The sequence below is a fragment of the Oncorhynchus kisutch genome, linkage group LG20, assembly GCF_002021735.2.
Source record: "Oncorhynchus kisutch isolate 150728-3 linkage group LG20, Okis_V2, whole genome shotgun sequence".
NCBI classification, from domain to species: domain Eukaryota; kingdom Metazoa; phylum Chordata; class Actinopteri; order Salmoniformes; family Salmonidae; genus Oncorhynchus; species Oncorhynchus kisutch.
The window spans coordinates 38,331,211-38,359,136 of NC_034193.2; the positions used below are offsets into that span (position 1 = coordinate 38,331,211).

General features: G+C 42.0%; 1 protein-coding gene across 2 annotated transcripts; it reads right to left on the reverse strand.

Moving 5' to 3' along the window:
- On the reverse strand, positions 1–24,818 carry LOC109875521 (serum response factor-like). 2 transcript variants are annotated; one of them, XM_020467847.2, is made up of 8 exons: positions 23,911–24,797; positions 15,966–16,235; positions 8,407–8,659; positions 7,711–7,866; positions 3,827–3,931; positions 2,344–2,520; positions 1,917–1,993; positions 1–1,811 (listed from the first exon to the last, which is right to left on the reverse strand). In XM_020467847.2, the coding sequence occupies exons 1-8, from the start codon at positions 24,352–24,354 to the stop codon at positions 1,725–1,727; spliced, it is 1,569 nt and encodes a 522-aa protein (XP_020323436.1). In that variant the 5' UTR covers positions 24,355–24,797; the 3' UTR covers positions 1–1,724. The 2 variants fall into 2 exon arrangements, with proteins under 2 accessions (XP_020323436.1, XP_020323437.1); XM_020467848.2 differs by lacking the exon at positions 7,711–7,866 and having other exon boundaries at positions 23,911–24,818.
- Positions 24,819–27,926: the final 3,108 nt, after the last annotated feature.

Here is a 27,926-nt window from a genome sequence, read left to right on the forward strand (position 1 = left end):
TGACTGTCTACAAACACTTTTATTCATACATTTAAATTGAAGAATAGATATTTGACATAGGTGACAATGGTTAACTGTCAAAAACCATCTCAAAAGATGTTCACGTTGTAGAGAATGTTGGCATGAAGCTGTATGTGTGTGTCTTTTTTCAGGCAAGTTAAATGATAGAAAGTGGTGCTTGCCCTTGAAGGATTCCCACAAAAGTAAATTAACATTACTACCCATTAAACATTTTGATGTTGTTTTTCCCTCATGATGGCAACGGATGAGCTCAAGAGAACCATACCGATAAATACTGGCTTGATGATTTTCTCTTTAAAAACCACACTTGTGCAGTTATACTAACACCCAACATTGCAGAGCAGATTTCTAAAATATGGGCTAAACAGGCTTTGATATGGTAGTTTTCTTCCATTTGGTGCCTAAATTAATATATATTTTTTTTACATTTAACCAAGCAAGTCAGTTAAGAACAAATTGTTATTTACAATGGCGGCCTACTCCGGCCAGAACCCGACAATGATGGGCAATTGTGCACCGCCCGATGGGACTCCCAATCACGGCCGGTTGTGATACAACCTGGATTCGAACCAGGGACTGTAGTGACACCTCTTCCACTGAGATGCAGTGTCTTCGACCCATGCACCACTTGGGAGCCCAGATGAACACAACCCAGATAGTTAAATCTTCAAAATCCTGTAATAGGTCTAGACTGGCATACTTGTATGTGTAAAAAAAAAATATATAAAAACATGGGTATTAGGTACTAAGACAATGTCCTTCAATATTGAAATCATAACCAGCATCCTGAAAACACCCCATTACAATTGGGGTAATAGTTCAGTAGTTGATGGGAAATACAGTACTATCTATGCAGCAACACAGTAAGTGCTGTAGATTCACACAGAGAAGAGAAAAAAAATGCCTGCGCCTGTCTTCCAGATTAACCTTGCGATGTTCTAAAGTAATTCCTTAACCTACAGAATGATAGGGCACGACCTAAACCAGTGGTGGTACCCTGCCCGAGTACAAGGGCAAGTCAGTGTATCAGCCCACTCTAGCACAGCATAGAAGCATAGCAGTCAAGCTACATGGCAGAGTCATAAGGTACAAATATGTCAATTTGACATTTGCTTGATTTTGAGGGGAATGCTTTGTTAATGATATATATCTCTCTCATTATCAGCAAATAGATACTGGCATCAATGGTACATTTCCCCCCCAGAAATGAAATAAAAACAGGATTACCCTAATGACAGCAACTGGTAGTGTAGAGCCATCATTCATATGCCAACATAAGAAAAATAAGTAATCAACATTTGGATACCCAGGGGGCTTAAAAGAGAATACATTCGTAAGAAGAACAAAATATTAAAACCTCTTCAGTTCACATACGTATAACCGGTATTGTCTGATTGAAATGTGAAGCTGTAGCCCCAGCAATGTGTGGATATGTCAAGCCAAGCTACTCTTGCAGAGAAAGAAAATAAGACAAATATACAAAGTAAAATGGCAGTACCACACCTCAATCCTTTGTAAGTGTGTGTGCATATTCTTACAAGGTCTTTTTTTTTTTTTTTAAGAAGAAGAAAAATATATAATTGCTGTGAAAAGGCAGTAATAAATAGGGGGTGGCAGTCTGTTGGCAAGGCGTCGGTGATCCCCTGGTGTGTGTGCATTTAAATGTGTGTCTGGGTAAAGCAGTCTATTGATATGTGGGTGGGTCAATCATCCTTTGAGTGATGCTGGGCATCCAGGTTGACCACTTGAAGCTCTGTGAGGTTGCTGCTTGACTGCTGACCAATCATCATCTACAGGTCAAAAGGAGAGGGGATTAGGTGACAGTATTGTTGAGCAGTGAGGGTAGTGTTGAGGTAACGGAGTTGTGGTGACAGAGGGAACATGGGTGTCATTACCGGGTGGAGCTGCACTGCTGACACAGGGATCTGAACTGTCCCAGGATGTCCTGTGAGGAACACCTGCGATACAGCGCCTAGTTGGGATGGGAAAAACGAATCCAATAAATGAAATCGCACACATAAACGAGCCAGTAGGGTTGGCCGATATTACGATCGTATCGTCTATTGAGGATGATTGACAGCCACCGTCGATAGTGACATCATGATGATATGACATTGTAATGTAATTTCTAAACAGTTCAACCGATATGGATGAAAATACTCTCAAATTATTGACAGTCTGCATTTTAACCTTCAAATCCAAATGCTGGAGTACATAGCCAAAACAACAACAAAAAAGTTGTCACTGTACCAATACTTTGAGCTCACTGTATATCAGTGCCCTGTTAGGCCAGTTGTGGTGTCTGGACTCTGATTGGCTCACCGGGGTCATGGGACTGTGTATGGGCTGTCTGTGGGAAGGTGTTGAGCACGGTCAGACTGCCGTCGCCCAACGAGGTTGTAGGTGTGGCGTACATAACAGTGTGGGCGCCGGGGTACATCATGTGACCACCCATCGATGAGGGCACTGAGGACGTGACGATGGTGGTGGGGAGGCTCACTGAATTAGGGAGACAGGACAACAAGGGCAATGAAGGATGCATATCAATATTCTACATGGTTCATTCATACAATGGTGACAGTCATAGTGAAACAAAGACCGATGTTAATAAAGACAAGTAAGATTAAAAACAGCCTGCATATTACTTGTACTGCAAGTACATGATATGTGACACTTCTCAATTTAACACTTCTCAATTTAACAAATGACCACATACCAATACTGCAATCAAGCATTTCATAAAATTAGTTACCTTTGGTTTTCGGATGGAATACAGTTGTTTGATCTCCCCACCTTAGTGACATTGACATTTCTCAGTTGTAGTGCCTTTCAACATTCTATATCCACCCTTCCAGTGGGATCAACAGCCACATTTATGGCATCAAAACTATCATAATCACTACCTTTGAGTTTGGAAAAACTGTTTCACAACCAAATGACTATTATTGAAGGGGATCCAGACACCTTTGTGATTTCACATGTTTGAGAAACACACAAGGGAATATAACATTGCGGATAAAGTTTGGAATGACAATTTCATTTGTACAACAGCTAAAGACCTGCATCACTATACTGAGCGCTTTTCTCTTTTCTAAAATTATGTATCGAACATTTAATCCAATCCCATTGCCGAAATCAGAAAAGTTTTGAAAAACTGGGCCCAATAGCGAGAGGGTTTACTCCATCAAAATCAGTCAAGGATAAGCAGACCGCCTGCCTTCCCGCCATTGGGATGACTCCCATTGTTAGGGCGGAGACAAGACCAGCTCAAATCAAATATTATTTTATTGGTCACATACACATGGTTATCAGATAATGCGAGTGTATACAGTATCTCAGCCTATGAGAAGGCAAGGAAAAGCAATTACCATATTGTCAATACCTGTCCAGTGCTTTCAGATCTATAGGAATGCCTAGTGAGGAAGAGCTAGAGCCTAGAGGTCAATTTCACTTGCCACTGAGAAGTAGCACTCAAGTCAGTCTCTCCATTTGCCCTCTAGATGGGGCTACTGCTCTGCTACACCAGTCATTCCAGACCCTCATCCTTGGGATTGGGTCCATCAAGGAGCCCATTTCATTATTATGTCAACTTGTAAACAGACTGCTGCTTGTCGCGTTTGAGAGTGGGGTAAAAAGCCTACTAGTCATCATATAGCAATTTAACACTTAACATTAACCCCCCCCGCCCTCAATACTAATAATATCATCGCATTGCTGTTTACCCCCCTCAAATCATATTGGCATTATAGTCAAATGGGCTCATAAGCAGACAGGCTGCTATGAGTGTATGGTGGTTGTTGTTTACCTGTGGAGTTGCTTGTGATGTGGGAGAGGTCACTGTGGCTCACAGAGCTCTGCTGGCTGCTGGGGTGAACCTGAATGGCCTGCAGCTGCTGGCCCATCCCTCCGCCTGAGAAAGACGCACACACATGTAGAGTGAGAATATTACATTTGCCATTCAACTACTTTCGCACACTCATTAGAGGAAGCCAAGTTTGCATGTTACCTTTGATAGGTACATAACTACATTTTGGTGGTAAATATGAATGGGTTAGTGAAGTGGTGTGTACCAGTTAAGTGGCTGAGCAAGGGTTAACAGACCTACAGAAAAGTAACACAGAATCCCCATCTATACAGCTGTCAGATATACTATTTAACAGCAGTTGTGATTTTATAAATGAAGTACTTGGGCTATTACTACTGACAATTTTAAAGAATTTCCCCATTGTTAGCCTACATTCACTACAGTTCATGAAGATGATGACCAAGTGAGAAAACTGACACAAGCAATGTTCCCTCTAAGCTGCGCGTGTCTGCGCAGTAGCCCCGGGACTGCTGCGCAGAAGAAATATTAGCCCACAGAGAAGCACAAGATTAAACTACACTCAACTTTCTAGAGTTTTCCCTGTTAGTTATCACTATCAATGGTTTCCTTTTACTGTGGCGTTTGTGATCGAATCAAAGCAATATTAGCCACTTTTCATGCAATATACAGAAACAAAACAAACTATGCAAGAGATTTTGTTGTAGGCAGAACGCATCATCATAGGATTCTATCCCATTGACACGCATGACTCAACCCATACTCTACACAGACCAGTGCGTCATAACCTATCAAAGCTGCAGTAGGCCTATATGCAAATAGACCATTGCCTTACAGTATATGGATCTGTGCATTTACTTTGAATTGGACTGAGTTTACAGCGTGAGTAGATGTGCTTGTTTTGAGATCAAAGAGAGAGCTGCATGTAGCCATGTGTGTAATTTGCCTGAATCTCTGTAATAATGGTATGGGATTGATAATGCATTTTAATTTTGTAAAGTGGTTTATTGGATCACACACCACAACATTTTCAGTCACCTCCTTATCTGAAGGACAAGTGGATAAGCAGGTTAATGTCAAACCCTGCATGTTTTTCCCTCAAAAATCTAATGGAATGTAGGCCTACATTGTACATTGGCAGCTACTGTTGGCTGAATGATTGAACAGCTATTTCAGTGTTAATTTTATGGGATGCATTATCTCCATTGTTTTTGATGTTAGGTCACTCTGGTAGGCCTACATTATGATCAAGTAGCCAGTCGCCTAATTGGCCACTGTAAAAACTAACTTAGTGGCTACAGCCTCAGTGTTCACAGTAAACGCGTGCTGGAAGTTGCACAGAATTTTCACAACATTCAAGTGCAGAAAAAAAAAGTGAGGGTACATTGGACACAAGTGTGGGACTTTCAACTCACTCTTTTTTCTGTCTCTGGGTAGGGGTTACTGCTCAAAAATAACTTCGGGCTTCAACTTGCCTTTTTCTTGTGATAAGAGGTTAGAGCTGGGCTACACACCATCAGTAACAGCTGTAATGCGACCCCCCCCCCCAATTCAGTAACAAACACTGACCAGTGAACAGACTAAAATATCCACTTCCCTATATTCCTGTCCCCATCTACACACTGACTTAGCTACCATACTCCTCCCGCTCCTTGTCCCTAAAATATAGCTCCGGTTTACCCTTCCATGAGTCCTTATTATCCATCCTCATTGCCTCTCTTTGTCCCATCAACAAATGAGCCCTCTGCTGTGACTGCTTGCAAGCAGAGCACCATATTTAAATATCATAAGGAGATAAAAAAACATGCTTCTCACTGCATTGTAAATGTTAGTATTCTTGCCTTTATCGCAATGTAAAGCGAGACTAAAGCCCAGGCTTTATGATTTTTCAATGCCGATACCGGCATTTTTTTTTTTTTTTAAACGGCCAATTTTTATATATACATTTGTAATAATGACAATTACAACAATACTGAATGAACACTTACTTTAACTTAATATAATACATCAATAAAATTAATTTAGTCTCAAATAATGAAACATGTTCAATTTGGTTTAAATAATGCAAAAACAAAGTGTTGGAGAAGAAAGTAAAAGTGCAATATGTGCCATGTAAAAAAGCTAATGTTTAAGTTCCTTGCTCAGAACATATGAAAGCTGGTGGTTCCTTTTAATAGTCTTCAATATTCCCAGGTAAGAAGTTTTAGGTTGTAGTAATTATAGGACTATTTCTCTCTATACCATTTGTATTTCATATACCTTTGACTATTGGGATGTTCTTATAGGCACTATAGTATTGCCAGCCTAATTTCGGGAGTTGATAGGCTTGAAGTCATAAACAGCACTGTGCTTCAAGAAGAGCTGCTGGCAAATGCAGGAAAGTGCTGTTTGAATGAATGCTTATGAGCTTGCTGCTGCCTACCACTGCCCAGTCAGACTGCTCTATCAAATAATAGACATAACTATAATAAAACACAGAAATAGGTCATTAATATGGTCAAATCCGGAAACTATCATTTCAAAAACAAAATGTTTATTCTTTCAGTGAAATACGGAACCGTTCCGTATTTTATCTAACGGGTGGCATCCCCAAGTCTAAATATTATATGATTATATGCAACGCAGGACAAGCTAGATAAACTAGTAATATCAATCATGTGTAGTTAATCACTAGTTATGTTAAGATTGATTGTTTATTTTTTTTACGTCCTTTTTTCTCCCCAATTTCGTGGTATCCAGTTGTTACAGTCTTGTCTCATAGCTGCAACTCCCGTACGGACTCGGGAGAGGCGAAGGTCGAGAGCCAGTCCTCGAAACACAACCCAACCAAGCCACACTGCTTTTTGACACGATGCCCATCCAACCCGGAAGCCAGCCGCACAAATGTGTTGGAGGAAACACCGTACACCTGGCGACCTGGTCAGCGTGCCCTGCGCCCGGTCCACCACAGGAATCGCTAGAGCGCGATGAGACAAGGATATCCCTGCCGGCCAAACCCTCCCTAAACCAGACGACGCTGGGCCAATTTTGCACCGCCCCATGGATCTCCCGGTCGCGGCCGGCTGCTACAGAGCCTGGACTCGAACCCAGAATCTCTGGTGGCACAGCTAGCACTGCCTTAGACCACTGCACCACCCGGGAGGCCCCAAGATTGATTGATTGATTGTTTTTTATAAGATACGTTTAATGCTAGCTAGCAACTTACCTTGGCTCCTTGCTGCACACGCTACCACACAGTCTCCCCGTGGAGTGCAATGTAATCGGCCATTATCGGTGTCCAAAAATGCAGATTGTTATGAAAACTTGGAATCGGCCATTCCGATTAATCGGTTGACCTCTAATAGAGAGACAGTGAGGTAAAGACAAACCTCGAAAAGGACACTAACAGACAGGCATAGAGATATTGGGAGATACAGTTTTGAACAGCGACAAGAGGTAGCTACAGAGAAATGACTGGGATCCTAGATGCAAACAAACTGGGCTCAATTTGGAGACAGTGAGAGATGAGTGAGAGATGCATGCAGACAGAGGGAGAAATCCCAAATCAACCCCATGGTTGATCGGAGAAGATTGGATGTATGTAACAAAATAGTGGTAGCTCCATCATGCCCTCTGATAGGTAAGGCAATATAACAAAATTGGTTAAGCTGTACACTAAAGGCAGCTGCGGTCATACAGAGAATAAATTAAATCATTGAAGATTATTTGTTGTGCAGACCATTTTTTCCCCCATTAAGTCAGAATTGTTGCCATATTGCTTGCCAAAAGTCTAGGAGCTAGGGGTTGATTTGCAATTCAGGGAGAGTTGATGCTCGGAAGTATCGTGGCAAGGAAACAAAACGTGGCGGGGTGAAGAAGCCCCTGACCTGTGAGCGAGACAGTTGCAGGTAGGCGGAGCAGGGTGGTCTGCTGGCCCTGCTGGGTGTGCCCTGCGGTGGTGATGCTGGTCTGGGCCAAGGGGCCCTGGAGGGCCTGCAGCTGACTGAGTGGAATGGTGTGCGTGCCAAGGGGAAGCGGTGCGCCTAGAGGACGCGCAGAGAAGATTAGCGGTGCCCAGGTCTCACGCAGTGGAACCAGCAAATAGACCAAGAAAACACACAACACAGCGAGAAAGACAAAGAAAAGAGAGGGTAAACGGACATAGCCACACAAACAAAACAGCCACATAAAACACAGCATCACCGACAAAACATACTCAAACACAGACAGAACAAAGCCTCAGACAAAATACAGACAGTTTCACAGAAAAATGTACAGCCACAGACAGACTCAAACAAAACACACTCAGTCAAAACATTCACACAGACAAATCACATGCAAACTCAGCCAAAAAGCCCCAGAAGATTTTTTGTTTTATTTGGGGTGCAATATTCTCAACCCAAAAAAAAGATAAAAAAAGGGCAATTCTGAAACAAGGGAACAATTCAGCGGGGTGAATAGAAGTAAATAAAGTTGGGTGCAACACAGATAAATCAAGTCAATAAGGTGGGTAATGATGAGGCAAAGAAAGTGAGACAAAAAAAAAAAAAAAAAAAAAAAAAGGACGGACCCCCCTCACTCACCGGACATGAGGGTGAACCCTCCAGGTAGCATGACGCTCGTTGACGTGGCCGAGGTCTTCAGCACCGTGCCGTTGGCACAGCTGGTGGCACTGTGAGTATTGATGCCCGCCGAGACCTGCCAGCAGGTGGCAGGGATGCTGTTCTGCAAGTGCATGGCCACGGAGGAGGTGGTGGAGGAAGAAGACGTCGACGTAGGTTGGGTGTCGACACCGGCAGGCAGATTGGCCATGGTGAACGTCGGCTTCATCATGTCCTAAGAGAAGGAGAAAGCAGGAGAGATATTTACTGATCGGTTATCAGTGCATTTGGAGAGAATATTTACCTATGCAGCTTATGATATGTAGATAATTAGATAGCCATATATAAGGGGACGTACCAACCAAATATATTTGCGTTCTCTCATGCCGAGAAACATTGCAGGTAAATAATGCACTCTGTCCATCAGTCAGCACACTGAGTGTTTTTAGATTTGACAAGTTGCTGATACATGTCAAGGATTCCATTGAAGGGCTAAGCTTCAACTCCTGGAGTAGTTTGTGAGCAAGCTGGTGTGCTAACTAGCTTTATGAAAATCAAGCAAAGCAGATTTGGGGATGGGAGGGGAGAGACATCGATGACGAGATGAGAACATTTTCCAATTTGAACAAACAATGCTGGGAAATAATTGAGGCTTAGGACCCCTCGCTTGAATTGGCAAACTACCAAAGAAAATAGTTAAATATGCTTGTGTAGCTCGCCAAGATCAAAGCCGCTTGCTTTGGTAGTCAATCAGTGTTGCTTCCTAAGTGGACATTTGATTTCACACAAGTGTGATTGACTTGGAGTTACATTGTGTTGTTTAAGTGTTCCCTTTATTTTTTTGAGCAGTGTATATAGTATGTATAAGCTGAAGTATGTAGAAGCCTAAGTATTGTTGTCCATTAGTTTACTCCAATTAAGGGAGGGGTGTAAGGGTTAATAAATAATAAAAGGAAAATATATTAAATATACCTTGAAATGCATTCCAGATGACTACCTCATGAAGCTGGTTTTAGAGAATGCCAAGAGTGTGCAAAGATGTCATCAAGGCAAAGGGTGGCTACTTTGAAGAATCTCAAATATATTTTAACACTATTTTTGGTTCCATATGTGTTATTTCTTAGTTTAATGTATTCAGTATTCGACAATGTAGAAAATAGTCAAAATAAAGAAACCCTGGAATGAGTAGGTGTCCAAACTTTTGACTGGTACTGTACACACACAAATATGGGGGATTGGAAATGATGCAGACAATTAAATTGCGTCTATCATTCTATCTGCAATATTAAAGCTGATTTACCCCCTGAAAAAGATACTGAACAAAAATAAACAACGGAGCGTTGGTCCCATGTTTCATGAGCTGAAATACAAGATCCCAGAAATGTTCCATATGTTGGGCACAAGTTTGTTTACATACCTGTTGGTGAGCATTTCTAAGTATTTCTGTGTAATAAAGCTATTTTATGGGGGGGGGGGGGGGGGGGGAATTCTTTGAAATTGTTGCATGTTGCTTTTATATTTTTGTTCAGTAGTGTAGATCAGGGTGATCAAACTCATTCCATGGAGGCCCTAGTGTCTGCAGGTTTTAGTTTTTTCCTTTCAATTAAGCCCTAGACCACCAGGTGGGGAGTTCCTTACTAATTAGTAGTGATGCACCGATGACATTTTTGGCCGATACAAATATCCAATATTTTCCTTAACCTCTTGGTGTTATGGGGCAGTATTTTCATTTTTGAAAAAAATTAATTAAATGTTCCAGTATTGTTAGATAGAAAACACTAATGTTTCCAAAACTGTAAAGATATTGTCTGTGAGTATAACAGAACTGATGTTGCAGGCGAAAGCCTGAGAAAAATCCAATCCGGAAGTGCCCCAGGTTTTGAAAGCGCTGCGTTCCAATGACTCCCTATTCAGCTGTGAATGTACCATCAACGAGCTTACACTTTCTACGTATTCCCCAAGGTGTCTACATTGTGACGTAGTTTTACATATTTCTGTTGAAGAATAGCCGTAGGCGGCCACATTGCGTAAGTGGTCACATGGTGGCTCCGAGAGAGATTCTTGCGTAAAATACAGAGGTAGCCATTACTCCAATCGGTCCAAGTGAAAAACGGACAGATATATTATCGAATAGATATTAGAAAAACACCTTGAGGATGGATTCTAAACAACGTTTGCCATGTTTCTGTCGATATTATGGAGCTAATTTGGAATATTTTTCGGCGTTGTGGTGACCGCAATTTCTGGGCGATTTCTCAGCCAAACGTGAAGAACAAACGGAGCTATTTCACCTACAAAAATAATATTTTGGGAAAAATTTACTTTGGCCGTCTACCTGGGAGTCTCGTGAGTGAAAACATCCAAAGTTCAAAGGTAAACAACTTAATTTGATTGCTTTTCTGATTTCCGTGACAAGGTTGCCTGCTGCTAGCAAGGCGCTATGCTATGATAAACTTACACAAATGCTTGTCTAGCATTGGCTGTAAAGCATATTTTGAAAATCTGAGATGACAGGGTGATTAACAAAATATTTCACTTGTGATTTTCATGAATAGGAAGATTTATCTCCGTTGCGTTATGCTAATTAGTGTCAGATGATGACAACGGTCCCGTTCACGGGATGGGGTGTCACTACAGGTTAATATTAGTGGACTTTGTGGTTAGCCTTCAAAATAAAAGTATGGCATAATTATATTTGTATACATTTGCATCACTGTCAATTACATACTTTTATTTTGAAGGAAAATTGCAAATTCCACTATTGTGGCTAGCTTCACAACACTTCCCGGTCCGGTCGAGCCTCACTAGCCAGAGGAAGCTAGCCGGCTGCTTATAACGTTAGCTTTGGGCAACAGGGTTAAGTTGACTATTTATTTTCATGAACTGAAGTTAAATTTCAATAGGCGAACAAAAATACTTACAAGGATTCATAAATCATTGCTAAGAATGAAAATAACTGAGGTTTCTACTGGTCATTGTTTTCAGGCTGATTGTATTGGTGCTAGCTAGGTAAAGTTACCAAGCTAAAGCTAGCTACCCCAGAAGTTGCGGTCAAACAAATGCTTTATTACTAACGTGGTATTGTAAACACATTGTTTGGGGCCGGTGTTTGCAGACTTTTTGTACAGCTTTGACAGTACTACTGTATCTTTGACACGCGAAGACCCAAACGCCATTCCATAGTATGTCTGAAGCAGTGACGCTACTACTGTGCAACTCCGGTAGGGCAACATCTGAAAAATAGCACACTTGGTAGTGTGTACCGGTGCTCGACCAGTCGGCGAAAGCCAACATCACCCACGACAGAATGGTTGATTGTCAAGGGCAATGAATTCCATTATCTTGGTTTTAATGGATTTCTCCTTTGAGTTGTCTCGCTGAAATGTTACTCTTTCAAATGACTGCTCGACTTGTTGACTGCTCGATTCACACAGCAGACATAGGGGGCTAGGTTAGGAATGCTGTGTTGCACGTGTAGCGCTACATTTTATGTGGTGTCATTATGTTATGTATCTACGTAATATTAGGTATGCACGTCAGCTTTGACAATTTTTTCACATCCCGATATGTTCACCAATATATTGTGCATCCCTACTAATTAGTGACCTTAATTCATAAATCAAGTACAAGAGAGGAGCGAAAACCCGTGGACACTCGGCCCTCTGTGGAATGAGTTTGATATATATATTTTCCATAACCAAAAATCTTGTATTTTAAGCTGGTATACAAAAAACTTTAACCTCTACGGGATGGGTGTCCCTAAACCAGGACGGTTGTTGCTAATGTGCACTAATTTTACTAGAATGACATTGTATACAACAGCCAACTTTCCAGGACATAGACATGTCTTATATGGGCAGAAAGCTTAAATTATTGTTAATCTAACTGCAGTGTCCAATTAACAGTAGCTATTACTACAGTGAACAAAATACCATGCTATTGTTTAAATGCACAACAACAAAAAAATGTATCACGGCAACTGGTTGGATACATTCCCCTCTGAAGGTAAATAATGTACTTATTTTCAGTAATCTTCTCCGATTTGTCATCCGCAGGGTCCCAGACATAAAATGTAGCATAGTTTTGTTTGATAAAATACATTTTTATGTTCAAATGTAGGAATTGGGGTCTACAGGTTGACCCCACTGCTGTCTCTGGCTCCACACCCACCCTACCATCTAGATGTGTGAAAGTGTATAAGCTAATGATCCATCATCTATGACATTCCTGGGTGTATAAACTTAAATTGTTTTATTACCATAGCATTTTTGTATGTTCTCTATAGTTATGTACTTGAAAACGTATAATTTCGGCACACTTGGACAAACTCCTGGCAGACTTGATACATAATATTGTGCAGTGATGTAATTCTTCCCTGGATCAGTCTGAAAAACTTTGCACACACACTGCTGCCATCTGATGGCCAAAATCTAAATGACAGCTATACTCCTATCTGAAAGTATGGCCTTTCTCGTGCATTTCATCTTTTACCAGATCTAATGTGTTATTCTCCTACATTAAATTAACATTCCCACAAACTTCAAAGTGTACCCTTTTAAATGGTATCAATAATATGCATATCCGTGCTTCAGGTCCTGAGCTACAGGCAGTTAGATTGGGTATGTCGTTTTAGGCGAAAATTGAAAAAAAGGGGGGCTATCCCTATTAAGGGGTTTTTAAGTAAAAGATGCAAAAACGAAACTTAAGTACAGCAAGCATAGAAATAGTGCATATAAAAACAGATATACTGCTTCATAGACTTGCCTTCAATGAGAATGACATACGTCTATGTGAATTTGGCCGGGTCGCCCAAAGGTGACATATTGCAGCTTTAAGTAAATCAGGTGTTAAATGAGATGAAAAGGAGACTGGAGTGCCACTTTAATAGTTGCCATGTACTTTCTGAGCTTGCATTGGGTGTATTCACCATCACCTGCATTGTTCACGTGTGTCCTGTTTATAGCGCAGCGGAGAGAAAATGCACAGATGTGTGCTGCAGTTCTACTAAGATGTAACAGTTTGGCTTAGTTTAAAGCTAGTCAATAAACAAACTGCAAAGGGAAAACTTGAACAGAAACATTTTGGTAGTAGGCTGGCTGGCTACTACTCAACAGCAGGAAATGTCAAGTGTGCCGACAGCAATGCTGCATTCAGCCGCACCTTTGTTCCAGCAGCACTAAAAATGTACCTTTGAAGCGCTTATTAAAATGTAAATCAAATGTAAAAAACAACATTTGTTAGTGGTTATACTTATTTCCATTGAATATAGTCAGAAACCTAATTAAATGATCAATGATTCACACACAAAAACATATTTGGAACCGGTATCGAATTGAAGGAACCGGGATCAAAGTGTCAACGATGGGACATTTTAACCCTAGCCTTTTTGGGGGCCCACAGGGAGGAACTACCTCAGGGGTATCGAACTAATTCCACGGAGGGCAGAGTGTAGGTTTTTTTCCTTTCAATAAAGACCTAGACAACCAGGTGAGGAGAGTTCTTTACTAATTAGTGACATTAATACATCAATCAAGTACGAGGTGGAGTGAAAACCCTCAGACACGCGGCCCATAAAGCGAAAATAAACCGACTCAACTGACCGCATTCAGTGTCTTGCATTCATTATAGTGCATTCTAGTCTAGGGCACTTGGTTTCCTTTTTTCTTTCTAGAGGACATCTACATTAGCCTATTTGAACAAGTTATCCCTCTGAGCATAAGTCCATTTCCTCCTCCATAAACATTTGCTGAACGAGTCTCTTCCAAAAGAGGGGACAAAACTAGTAAACAAACACCCCGGGGGCCCCGCGGCTCACCTGTCAGGAAATAGCACCATGCAACGGGCTCACTCTCTTTACTGAGAGCAAAGCAAACAATGAAAAACTAGGTTATGCGTTGGATGGCCTGTTTCTTGTTATGACACTGACTGTGGGCGTCTGGCTGTGGTCTGATTGAGTCCAGAACCCAAGCCCAGCCCACTTTTGCTCCTGAACAGCATCCCTGTCCATCTGTATTTCAGTGTTCCTGACAACTTACTTGCACCAGCATGCGGCTCTACCTTGTCATCTGCACTCTTGTCTTTCTATCAGTGCTTTGCACAACACCACAGCAGAGGTGACTAGTCAGACAGAAACCCCTTTAAATAGAAACTTTCTCTCGACAGAGTGAGCAGTGAGGATTCCTCCCACCATGGCACCTGTGAGCTAAAGTAGTACCGTAGTTCATCACCAACAACCAATTGTATTTCAAAGCAAGTCTGGCTTTTGGTTGAGTAAAGAAGCTTAATGAGCTGAAAATTCCAGAATCTTCACCAATCACTCATAATTAACACTACCGCATTTGTTTCCATTTCATTAAACTAACTGCACATCATGACATGATTTGTTGTCACTTATCATAAGCTTCTCTGCTTTAAAATGGGGGTCAATGGTCCATCCATTAATAAAAATATTAATGTGAACTTGTGTAGCTCACGCTATATTTCCAAAGCGAAAAGTGTAGGCCTGTGCCTGGTGAATTAACCAGCAACATGACCATCCGAGGAAGCTACCGTTTATTCCCCTCGGTATTAAGCCAGGTGAGAGATGAAACTGACAAGTGGTTGACAATAAAGCGCAAAACTAGCCCAACAAAGGCCCGTTTTATTTACTCAAGCAAAAGATTTAGCCTCAGGTTGGCGTACATCGCTGAACCTCCTCACATAGAGCTCACCATGTTTCCTTGAAAATCACAGTCTCCAACCAACACTGAAAACAGCTGCAGCTTATATGGAATGCAATCAGCCCTCTGCCAAGAGAGAAACTAGAGGAAACCATCCCATATATGGACAAAGAGGCCAAATATTATTTTCTCAATCTACTGTGAAGCATTTTTTTGTTTTTCATTTGCCCATGAATAACAGTGAAGTCTACGGAGACGTACCAGTTTAACCAAAGCTGACCGATGGGTTAAGGACCCATGTAGTGATGTCAACCGTTTAAGCAAAATGATGGTCCTGTGATTTTGTACTATGACTTTGATCCAGTTGTTGTTGTTGCGTGAATACATTTTTTGGGTGGCTAAAAAAGGTTTCTCTGGCTGGAAAGTTCTCCCACACACACACTTTACCAGAATAAGGAGGTGAAACTACCACTGGCTAGTGCCTTTAATTCTAAGACCGCTAACACCTTTGCTTTTCAAGGGAATGCTACTACAAGTTAAGACATTCTACACTGGTTCTCTTTCCAGCACTGCATAGTAACCTAGCAAACCTCTTTGTTTCTGAAGCCTGTGCCCATTTCCCAACAGGATAAAGAATGAACAGAGCAACAATATACCTCTTCCACATACTGTATTATTATTATTATTACGCACAGTATGCAAAAAAAGTGACAGGTTTGTTGATCTAGGAGTTCGAAAAAACACCTCGAAAAAACACCTCCATGCAACTGTTAGGCTAAAAGCACCATATAAGACAGCATTAGGTAACTTGATGCATGGTAACCCAGATGCTCTGAAGCAGCTATCGGTTGCGTTAACCCCAGGAGACTGTAACCACCTCACCTTGGTGGGCTCTGTGCAGCCGTCACCCTCCGACACCTGGTAGGTGAGGTCCGTCTCCTCGAAGCCTGTGGCGCTCATGCGCTGGTCGGTGGACGGGTCATTGCGGGGCGGCGAGTCAGGTGAGTTGAGGCACGTCTGGATGAGCGCCTTGCCTGTCTCGCTGGTAATCATGGGCTGGAGCTTGCGTGTGGCAAATGTGTAGACGTGGCCTGTCTCGCTGGCCACCAGGAGGAGGACCTGGGTTCCCGTTAGAGTGGAGAGCTCGTAGGCCTGGGGGAGTGGGAAGAGGGATGAGAGAACATCAGGCATCAAATCAAACTTAATGTAGCCCTTTCCACCCACAGTCATGTCATCCCGTATACGGGTCATTGATAAGTGCCTAAATTGGAACGCAGTGGCTGTAGAGTGACATGCTATACATGACGTCAGAGCTCAGGTTCGCCGCTTCACAGCGCTGTATTATGAGTTTTAACTGACAGCTGTTATAAACTTGAGCATGTGCACGAGAACAAGATGCATCCAACCTTCCTGCTAATTGGGCTACCTCTGCACATGTCGTTTGAGTGAAGGAAATGCTGTAAATAGAGACGAGTCGGTGTTCTGAAAGATAATACGTTGAGGCTTCGTCATACAAGCAAACACCCGTGAGTCCAAATGTACATCACATTTCCATATTTCAAGACATGTAATTTACAGTATCAAGGTTTATGATCGCTATGTTTGATCCACAGTTACAAGGATGACATGCGTTACGCCCTGAAGAGAATGGGTTTGTTGTATTGTGAAGAAAATTAGACACGGAACACACACACTTGAATGCACTCATGACTCCATTCTATACGCACCAAAATTACTAAATCGGTTTCTCTGAAGTGATTTTAAGGTAGTTTTACATATTTTGCTACTACTACCACCACCACCACTGATCGGTGGTCTAGTCACACGTCAGAGCCTTATATTAGCCTCACAGAATGGAATCTTCTAAATAAATGCCTTCAAACATCACACTTTCCCGACGACCACACAGTTGAAGCTATAGCAGAGGGGCTCATTGACGCTCTCGCCTCCTGGGGACTCAGTCAAGACAGACAGGCCTGCATTACAATGGATAGTGGTGCGGACGTGATGAAGGCTGCTCAAATCAACAAATGGACCCGACTGCAATGTTTTGGACATCTTCTGCACTTGGCCATTGGTAAGTAACCTTGTCAATTGTGTATATTGAAGTGATTGGTTAGATGAAACTAAATTTATTTTTTCTCTCTCCATCAACTGATTAATAAATATCACATTTGTACATAACTAAAGGGATGGTTGTGATTAACATTTCATTAAAGTCTCTTAATTTCTCTTAGAGAGAGTGGGTAGAGACAAAATGGGTGGATCGAGCAATTGGAGTGTGTAAGAAAGTGGTAGGTGCCTTTTCCTATTCGTGGAAAAAGAAGACATGTCAGTTGCTCAAAAATAACAACCTACCCCAGCACAAGTTGGTGACAGAGTCGCTTACCAGGTGGTGATCACGTCAAAAGATGATGCAAAGAGTACTGGAGCCGGAGAAAGCCATTTCACAGGTCTTGTCCAGAGACAAGACCCGGGACTTACCTCCCACCTATACAGATATAGATGTTCTTGAGTCCATCAACCAGGCATTGACCCCACTCCTAGAATTCACAGATGCTCTGCCTAGTGAGTCTTATGTCAGTGTGTCTTATCTGAAGCCAGTACTACACCTGTTCAATACACAGGTCATGAAACCTGATGGTGAAACAGAGCTCACCCAAACCATCAAAACGATAGTCATGGACTATCTGAATGAGACATATGATGACCTAGCCACAAATGACCTCCTGAACATCTCCTGATTCTGACAGTGAAACTAATCCACTGGACTGGTGGAAGATCCACCAAAAGAAAAAAAACTTTCCCAAAGTCAGCCACCTGGCAAAGCGCTACCTGTGCATTCCTGCAACCAGCTCCCCCTCACAGTGTTTTTAGCACAGGTGGCAACATAGTGACCTGCCATAGGGCAGCTTTAAAGCCAGAAACCGTAGACAGACTTGTTTTTCTTGCTTGTAAGACAACTACCCCAACAAACTGTGATGTGCTATTTGGTTGTGCTAACAGTTATAATGCATATTGACTTGCACTATTTTAAAATGGTATTTCTTGCTCATGACTTGTAAGGGTTTACAGCTCTACTTCGGACAAATAAGAAACATTAAAGCCTTTAGTTTGTTCAGGCATTCTAGAGTCTGAAGCAGATTTTTAAACATTATTTGATTAATATCAGGATAATTATTGTTATCGAATGAAACATTTCACACACACACACACACACACACACACCTTGTGATAATTATTAGCCATATCGCCCAGCCCTAGCATCAATAGATAAACAGGCCCTTGCATGCATCTTTATCAATACATTGTTACAATTGTGATACGGTAATAGGTTCAGTATAGCCTACAGTTTCAGTGAATATTGTTGTATGACAAATTGGATGAATGACTACAATAATTTGCATTTAGGATTTAGGCCTAGTGGTTTTTTCACAAGTCATTTGAGACCTCATGAAAAGCTGTATCTAAATGCAAAACCATTCATACAAACTCATGAGCAAAGATAAAGCAAAGCAGTGCGACAAAAACAAACAGTTAAACAAACAAACGTACAGTCAATAACACAATCCATGTACTGCCTAACGCAGTACATGGATATTCAATGAACACTTTCTACAAATGTGCTCAGCAAACACACACAATTCCTTAGCACTGATGCAATGTGGTATGGCAGCAAGCACATCTAACCATTTATTTATTTATTGATGTTGGAGAGAACAATCAATATGGTCTCTGGGCTGTAGTCCGACAAAGGCCAAGAGTGGAGAGTTAGGCTAAAGGTTATTAGGAGTGTAAGAGGTCAATATTTCTGAACAAGCGCATTAGTTGCTTAGAGCAGTGCAGGGCCACGTTCAGAAGGCAAACGTTGTGGAACATTGCAAATAGAAATGTCATGAATATAACTAACAGGATTCCTTACTCAGCATTTCAGAAGGTCATGTTTGTTCTACACAGGCTCATAGTACCTCAACCCAGTGCCCTACTTAATGCAGCCTAGACCAAGCTTCCTTCCACCATGCATAGCCATTTCTTAAAAGCTTTTAAACGGCATCTCGGTGAGCACAAGCTGTTGTTTCCAAGGGAACCCCGCAGCCAAGCATAACATTGTGCCTTAGGCAGCAGAGAGCATGGCTCTAACAAGCCCAGGGCTCTCAGGCACTATGGGATAGTAGTAGTAGGAGGGAAATGGGATCGTTTTGTCAGCAGCCATTGGCCAGTTGGCTGCGTATGCTATTCAATGTATTGATGCACTTTATGGTGCTCATAAAACGGGGACAACATCAGAAAGCAACCAGTGTTAATTAGAAAACAAGGCTACAAAGTCAGGAAGGGGGCAAAGGATAGGAAGGAGAATATAGAGTTGAAGAGCTTGAGCGAGTTAGGACTAGCTCTCATGTGTCCTCTACTTTGCAGCAACACTTTCTGTAGGCTGTCATTTGTGCGGACCCACCCACACACCAACCCTGGGCCGGTATGTAACCTAGTGGTTAAGAGCATTGGGCCAATAACTGAAAGGTCGCTGGTTCAAATCCCCGAACCAGCTTGGTGGAAAGATCTGCCGTTCGCCCTTGAGCAACACCCCAACAACTATTCCCTGGGTGCCGATGATGTCGATTAAGGCTCCCTGCACCGCTCCGATTGAAGGGTTGGGTTAAATGTGGAAGACACATTTCAGATGGATGCATTCAGTTGCGCAACTGACTCAGTATCCCCTTTCCCACACTGTATATGCACAAGTGGCATTGCCTCATTGCAGAGTGGAAGGAACCCTGTGGTTGCCTAGGCACCCAGAGGGGGTGTGTGCTTTGGCAGTGCACTATGGAGGAGCAGTGATAGCTCAAAGCTCAGATTTTGTGGCACATCAAAGCAGTACCTTACTCTACCTTCCATATTGCAGTCTGATTTTACAAGCGAACCAGAGCCTCCTGGGGCTGCAGGTAGTCTGTCTAGTGGTTAAGAGAATTGGGCCAGTAAACGAAAGGTTGCTGGTTTGAATCCCAGAGCCGGCAAGGGGGAAGAATCTGCAAGGCAGTTAACCCACAAAAACACCTGCTCCCCGGGCACTGTGGATGTTGATTATAAGGCAGCCCCCCGCACCTCTCTGAATCAGAGCGGTTGGGTTAAAATGTGGAAGACACATTTCAGATGAATGCATTCAGTTGTGCAACTGACTATGCAGCCCCTTCCTTGCCTGTATTTTGTAAGAGAGGTTGGCAAACTTTTTTTTTAGCCCCTCCCTGCTGCATACAGCACACCTGGGTACAAAAATCAGTAAAGTACCCTGCCCTGAGCGGGATTATTTAACTCCCAAAGGCCTTTGCAGACTATGTCGGAATGAGTTTTAAGATTATCACGTTACACTATGATGTTAACAAATTAAAATCTTGATTTCAACTTGGCCAGATTGTACGATTTTCTTAAGTTCTGTCTCCACATACGGCTATTGGCTTGTGAGGCTACGTCAACTGCAGCGGTGTATTTGATCTGCACATGTGGCAGCAGCACAAGCCTCACTATGCTTATGCACAAGTTCAGAAAAAAACTGAAAGTATGCATTTTACAAAGAGTCCACATACAAACTTTATATGTCCAAACTCAGAATCAAATAGGCTTCCTCAAAATAACATGGTCGTTGTGGTAGAACATTGTGCATTTATCAAAATCCCATCAGGTGGCCTGATTTCATGCAGATGTGTCATGTAAACAAGATTAGGGAAATCATTATTTTTTCACAGCATGTAGGCTAAAAGTTTAAAATCAAACTGTTATTAAATCTGACTATTCACAACAATATCAAGTGGTGTGAAAGGAAGGCCCAGAAAATCATTAAAGACTCCAGCCACCTAAGCCATAGACTTGTCTCTGCATCAAGTCTGACACCAACAGGCTCCTGGACAGCTTTTATCCCCATGCCATAAGACTGCTAAATAGCTGACAGAATGGCTACACAGACTGAGTTGACCCTTGTATTTTATTTTTGCACCGACTCTACACTCACATGCCAACACGACCATGTCTATAAGTCTTTGCTAGGTAAAGCCCCGCCTTATCTCAGCTCACTGGTCACCATAGCAGCACCCACCCCAGCAGGTATATTTCACTGGTCACCCTGAAAGCCAACTCCTACTTTGGCCACCTTTCCTCCCAGTTCTCTGCTGCCAATGACTGGAACAAATTGCACCAAAAAAATATTTAAAAAATCACTGAAGCTGGAGACTCATCTCCCTCACTCATCTCCCTCACTCATCTCCCTCACTAAATTTAAGCATCAACTGTCAGAGCAGCTTACAGATCATTGCACCTGTACATAGCCCATCCAAATACCTCATCACCATACTGTATTTATTTATTTTGCTCCTTTTGCACCCCAGTATCTCTACTTGCACATTCATCTTCTGCACATCTATCACTCCAGTGTTTAATTGCTAAATTGTAATTATTTTGCCACTATGGCCTATTTATTGCATTACCTCTTACTTAATTTGCACACACTGTATATAGACTTGTCTATTGTGTCTATTAACTGTACGTTTGTTTATTCCATGTGTAACTCTTTGTGTCTCACTGCTTTGCTTCATCTTGGCCAGATCTTGGCAGTTGTAAATGAGAACTTGTTCTCAACTGGCCTACCTGGGTAAATAAACAAAAAATAAAAAACATTTGATTTTATTTCACATGTTTAAACATGCACACACATTTATAATGACTCGACACACACTCGCACAAAATAATAATTTACGCCGCTGCTACTCTATCATATCCTGATGCCTAGTCACCTTACCCCCTATACATATCACTCCAGTATCCCTGCACATCACATTGTAAATATGGTATTGGACCTGACCCTGTATATAGCTTCTTACTTTTGCATGTTTTTGTTGTACCTTGTTATTTTGTGGCACTTACAAGAAAGGCATTCCAGTGTACTTGTGCATGTGACATTAAAACTTGACACGTGACCACAGGCCTGAGGAACACATGCATGCTGCAGTCCCATTTGACAGACTTATCTAGGATGAGGTTATCAGCCTACACATGACCCAACCTAAATGCAAATAATGTTATACCTAACCAGACAGGCCAGATCAAACAATATGGAGTTGCCTTGAAAAGAAAGTGACTTTGGCAGCATGCTTACTTTGCTATAACTTGGGGAGGTGATTGCAGGAATGCATTAAAATGTTATTCGCACCAGTCTCTTGATCCTCTGTAGAAGCCGAATAGCTATACACATTTAAAATCAGTCCTGCAACTTTATAGCAGCTCATGAAAAGTAGCTAACCTGGACAACCTAATCAAGAACCATTCATGAAAACATTGTGTTTTGAATCAAATCTATAATAGGGCCTCAGACCATTGAACTCAAATTAGTTCGCTGTAAGTTACCACATAAAATACTTGACAGATAGAACTCAATATCTACTGATGGTGTAAAATCAAGTTTCCTGGACATTACGAAAGGTGTCCCGCAGGGGTTGATTCTGGGTCCTGTACTTTTTAATGTTTACTAACAATAGACTTGTCTGCAAAAAATTGTAACCTGCACTTGTATGCCAATTATACTGTTGTGTATGCTATTGCCCCCACGGTTGATCAGGCTCTCTGAACTACAGTCTGCCTTTAATGTATTACAGAAAGACTTTGACCTCAAATTAGTACTGAATGAGGCTAAAACTAAGTATGTGGTTTTCTAGAGTGCAAAAAATGTCTGATTTAAGCATATGAACTTTGGATGGTGTTCATATTGATCATGTCAGTGCTTACAAATATTTGGTCATTTCCTATATTGGGGCGGCAGGGTAGCCTAGTGGTTAGAGTGTTGGTAACTGGAAGGTTGCAAGTTCAAATCCCCGAGCTGACAAGGTACAAATCTGTCGTTCTGCCCCTGAACAGGCAGTTAACCCACTAGGCCGTCATTGAAAATAAGAATTTGTTCTTAACTGACTTGGCTAGTTAAATAAAGGTCTAGAATATATATATATATATATATATATATATATATATATATAAATAAATAGGTCCTGCCTCTCGCTAAATAGTAGAAAGCAGATTGTTCAGTCGAAGTCGGTCCTAGACTATGGCGACATCATCGATATGAACGCAGCTGCCACTTCATTAAAGTCGTTAGACGCAGGGGGCGACAATTTAAATACTTATCACTGCATTCTCTACCAAAAAGTTGGTTGGCCCTCTAATGTCACGTAAGATGACACATTCCTAAGTTTTCATTCATTCAGTTAACATCATTACTACACTTGAGACATTGGTCTCGGGGATGGCTAACTCCGGAAATTCCTTTGGTCTCCGAGCTAACTAAAAGCTGATTTTACCTTTCGTGTACCTTATGTTTAACAATCTTCAAAATGTCCTTAAAATGTGATGTTTGTGCTTCTAGGACAATTCGGAAAGCTGATTAAGGACCTTATTACTGATGTTTTTTTATGACCGTGTTTTTCTTTCTGCTTGCATTTATATTTTGATGTGCATTTCTGTGATTTATTTAATTCAGGGCTCATCTGTAAATGAGACCTTGGTCTCAGTATGACTGTCTGATAAAATAATAGGTTAAATCAATTAGTTAGCTATAAGTTACATCACATGAGAAAGGGTCATCACTAGTTAGCACAGTCACCGCCTATTTTAAAATGGATTGTAAACCTAAGCACACCGTATTCCTAGCCTTAAATTAAGACAAAAGCACATTTCTACCATAGCCCAACACGTGTGCCTGTGAAACCGAACGTCTGCGCAGGTGTGGGAGCACGAGCACAGGTCGGCAGCATGTCTGCAATGAAAACAAAGAGACCGAATACTGACAACTAACCTTCTTCATAATGCCAGTCTTCCTCTTGCTAAAAGTTGTGTACCGCCGAAGTTTGTTGTCTATAAATTCCATTTTGATCTTGACTCGTCCGCGGGTTTTCTTGCCTGGCTTTGCCCCTGTTGCACCGCCATAACCTCCCGGGGGTAGCCCCACAGACGTCGCCGATGCAGCGACTTCCATCTCAGCTCTCTCCCGTTTCACCCCTCTTTTGTCCCCGGCTGAACCCATGGTCTCATCATCATCCCCGGAGTCGGACTCTGGTTCAGAGCCGCTGTACACCACGTCGGCTGAGTACTGTCTGATTCGGTCGTCAAACCTTCCACCTTCGGCACCACTCATGTTCGTTCCTGGGTGATTAACTTGCAGAGCGGTCAACCCAGTCCCATTTCCAGGTCGTGCGCCCCCTGCTCTTGTACCTATTCCTGCCCCGTTTCCCCCCAACATTCCGAACCTATCCCCCAGGCCTTCAAACCTCTCGCCCCGTTGCGGTCGATGGACCCACTGGTCTATGCGTAAATGAGCGATGTTGTGATCGAACAGAAATTATTCAAAAACTGTCCATTCCTCAGCTTGTTGGTGCAAATTACCTTGGAATCCAGCTATTCGAGAGATATAACTAGTTAGTTAAATTGCATTTAGCGAACGACTTTATCAACAAGTAAAGCCTAGCTAGCTAGATATATAGTGCTGCTGCGTGTTATCTGTGAGCTTTAGCAAAACACGATCAAATTAATAACCCGTGTAATAACTCGTGTAAACGATATAAATTGACCATGGTATATAATTTACGATAACTGTGCAAAGTTGTAACGTTAGTTAGAAGTTATGTTTCCTCCTACAACTAATCAATCAAGCCCAACCCCCTACTCTTCTCCACTTAAGGACATTTCTATTTACACCCATTGGTATTACTCCGCGATCACATATAATTCACCACGAAAACGCTTGACAATTCCCAGTCTCTCTTCCAATATAGACCATTTATGTTATTAATATCTGGAAAATGTATTCATTTGAAAATACATTTTAGATGTACAAGAGTAACCAATTTAGCGCGCATGAATTCTATCCGGGGAAACGTTCTTTCGAGATCTACTTTCCACCATATACAGAGATACATTTCCTTTTATGGTGTTGTCGCTCCTTATTTGGTGAGTCATAGCTCCGAACCCTAGGCAGAGAGGAAGAGGGCGAAGCGAGAGCATTTACTCCACCTAAACAATGTTTGTGTGAGATCAGCCCTTTTTTGTATAAAGGTCTATGACAGAGTGTCGAATTTCGTGAGGTTTATTTGATCAAATAGAAGTTACGTCATGTTTAGGCTGTTACAAATGTACTGATATAAAACTACCTAGTTGTGTATGTTGTTATCACGCGTACCTGCCCTCTCATTGGCTAGAATGGTCCCACCGGATCTCGCCTGCCTTCAAAATCATTGAGGACATGCATTTCCATTGTTAGAGCAGCCACTCGATTATCTTGTAAATATAAGAGATCACCTTTGCCCTTAACTTGGTTGTGATTGGACGAAAATGCATCCACATAGTTTCGTAATTTAAAAGAGCCAAATGTGTCTTGGATAAAAGTGATTTTAAAATTGCAAACCACGTAACGTATTTTTTTTCCCAGTGATGTTTGAATATTTTTGCCTTACAAAACTACCAACTTTACCTATGTTCTAAAAGTAGGATGTCAAATACCCCCCATTGTAAATGTGATGATAAATTCTCTAGCATTTTTAATTACAGCATTACTTGATTTACTCATAATGGAACAGTATATAACAATACATACAGCATTTCGATTCTTATTCCATATTTGGGACTCTAGCGAATTAACCCCGAAGACCCACCCTGTGAATTAAAAGTTAAACAACCATGCAACACGAAGTAGACAATTATGGGGAATAAGATACATTTGGAATACATGCATTTAAATAAATGTATCTTTATACGAGTTGTCTTGGAGATTCATCAAACAAATTTATGTTCGTTAAAGACTGTAGGCTTTGCTGTAGCCACAAGGTGGCGGTATAAGTATATGATTTCCACAGTCAGGGAAGTTGTAAGGCAAGCCACGTTTCCTTTTTGTTCAGGTTTATGCAAGGAAAACTTTGCATGTAACAAACATACAACTGTTCTATCACTCATGCTGCATTTTGAAGCAACTTGCAAACACTTTCTCCAGCACTGCTTCCAAACTAGATGTGCATTCCAGGAGGTTGGTGGCACCAAACACATGGTTTCCAGGTGTTTAATGACATTCCATTTGTTCAGTTCCAGAGATTATTATTAGCTGCCCTCCCCTCAGCAGCCTCCACTTGTGCATTGTCATTCTGCCATAAGACTTGCTGCCTAAAGAATGTGGTGTGACCTACAACCTCATGCACCAAGTTTAGAAAAACACTGTCTCGTAATTCAATTCGAACCTATTCTACCTGACAGACAATCATACACTACATGACCAAAGTATGTGGACACCTGCTCATCGAATATCTCATTCCAAAATCATGGCCATTCATATGGAGTTGGTCCCCCTTTGCTGATATAATAGCCTGTACTCTTCTGGGAAGGCTTTCCACCACATGTTGGAACATTGCTGCGGGGACTTGCTTCCATTCAGCCACAAGAGCATTGGTGAGGTCGGGAAATGATGTTGGGCGATTAGCCCTGGCTCGCAGTTGGCATTTCAATTAATCCCAAAGGTGTTTGATGGGGTTGAGGTCAGGGCTCTGTGCAGGCCAGTCAAGTCATGCTGAAACAGGAAAGGGCCTTCCCCAAACTGTTGCCACAAAGTTGGACGCACAGAATCGTCTAGAATGTCATTGTATGCTGTGTGTGATTGCTTGGCCATGAAAACTCATTTCATGAAGCTCCCGGTGAACTTCTTGTGCTGACGTTGCTTCCAGAGGCAGTTTGGAACGACTTCGCTGCTGAGCCGTTGATGCTCCTAGACGTTTCCACATCACAATAACAGCACTTACAGTTGACCGGGTCAGCTCTAGCAGGGCAGACATTTTATGAACTTACTTGTTTGAAAGGTGGCATCCTATGATGGAGCCACGTTGAAAGTCACTGAGCTCTTCAGTACGGGCCATTCTAATGCCAGTGTTTGTCTATGGAGATTTCATGGCTGTGTGCTCAACTTTTTTTTACACCTGTCAGCAACGGGTGTGGATGAAATAGCCGAATCCACTAACTTGAAGGGGTGTCCACATACATTTGTATATATAGTGTACCTGTTCACGCAATACGTTTCTATCTAAACTGCTGACATTCTGTAACAATGCACCCTACTGAACAGACCCCAGGTCAGACAGGTTGCAGTAGGGTCTGTAACACTGAGCTGGATACTGGATTTTGCATCCAGTATAGCATCCAGCATCTGGCTAAGTTACATCTAGCATCCAGAATTCGGCTCAGAGTTACATCCAGCATCCCAGCTCAGAGTTACATCCAACATCTGGCTGAGAGTTACATCCAGCATCCGGCTCAGAGTTACATCCAGCATTCAGTTCAGAGTTACATCCAACAACCCGGCTCAGAGTTACATTCAACATCTGGCTCAGAGTTACATCCAACAACCGGCTCAGAGTTACATCCAACATCTGGCTCAGAGTTACATCCAACATCCGGCTCAGAGTTACATCCAGCATCCGGCTCAGAGTTACATCCAACAACCGGCTCAGAGTTACATCCAACATCTGGCTCAGAGTTACATCCAGCATCCGGCTCAGAGTTACATCCAACAACCGGCTCAGAGTTACATCCAACATCCGGCTCAGAGTTACATCCAACAACCGGCTCAGAGTTACATCCAACAACCGGCTCAGAGTTACATCCAACATCTGGCTCAGAGTTACATCCAGCATTCAGCTCAGAGTTACATCCAACAATCGGCTCAGAGTTACATCCAGCATTCAGCTCAGAGTTACATCCAGCATTCAGCTCAGAGTTACATCCAACAACCGGCTCAGAGTTACATTCAACATCTGGCTCAGAGTTACATCCAGCATT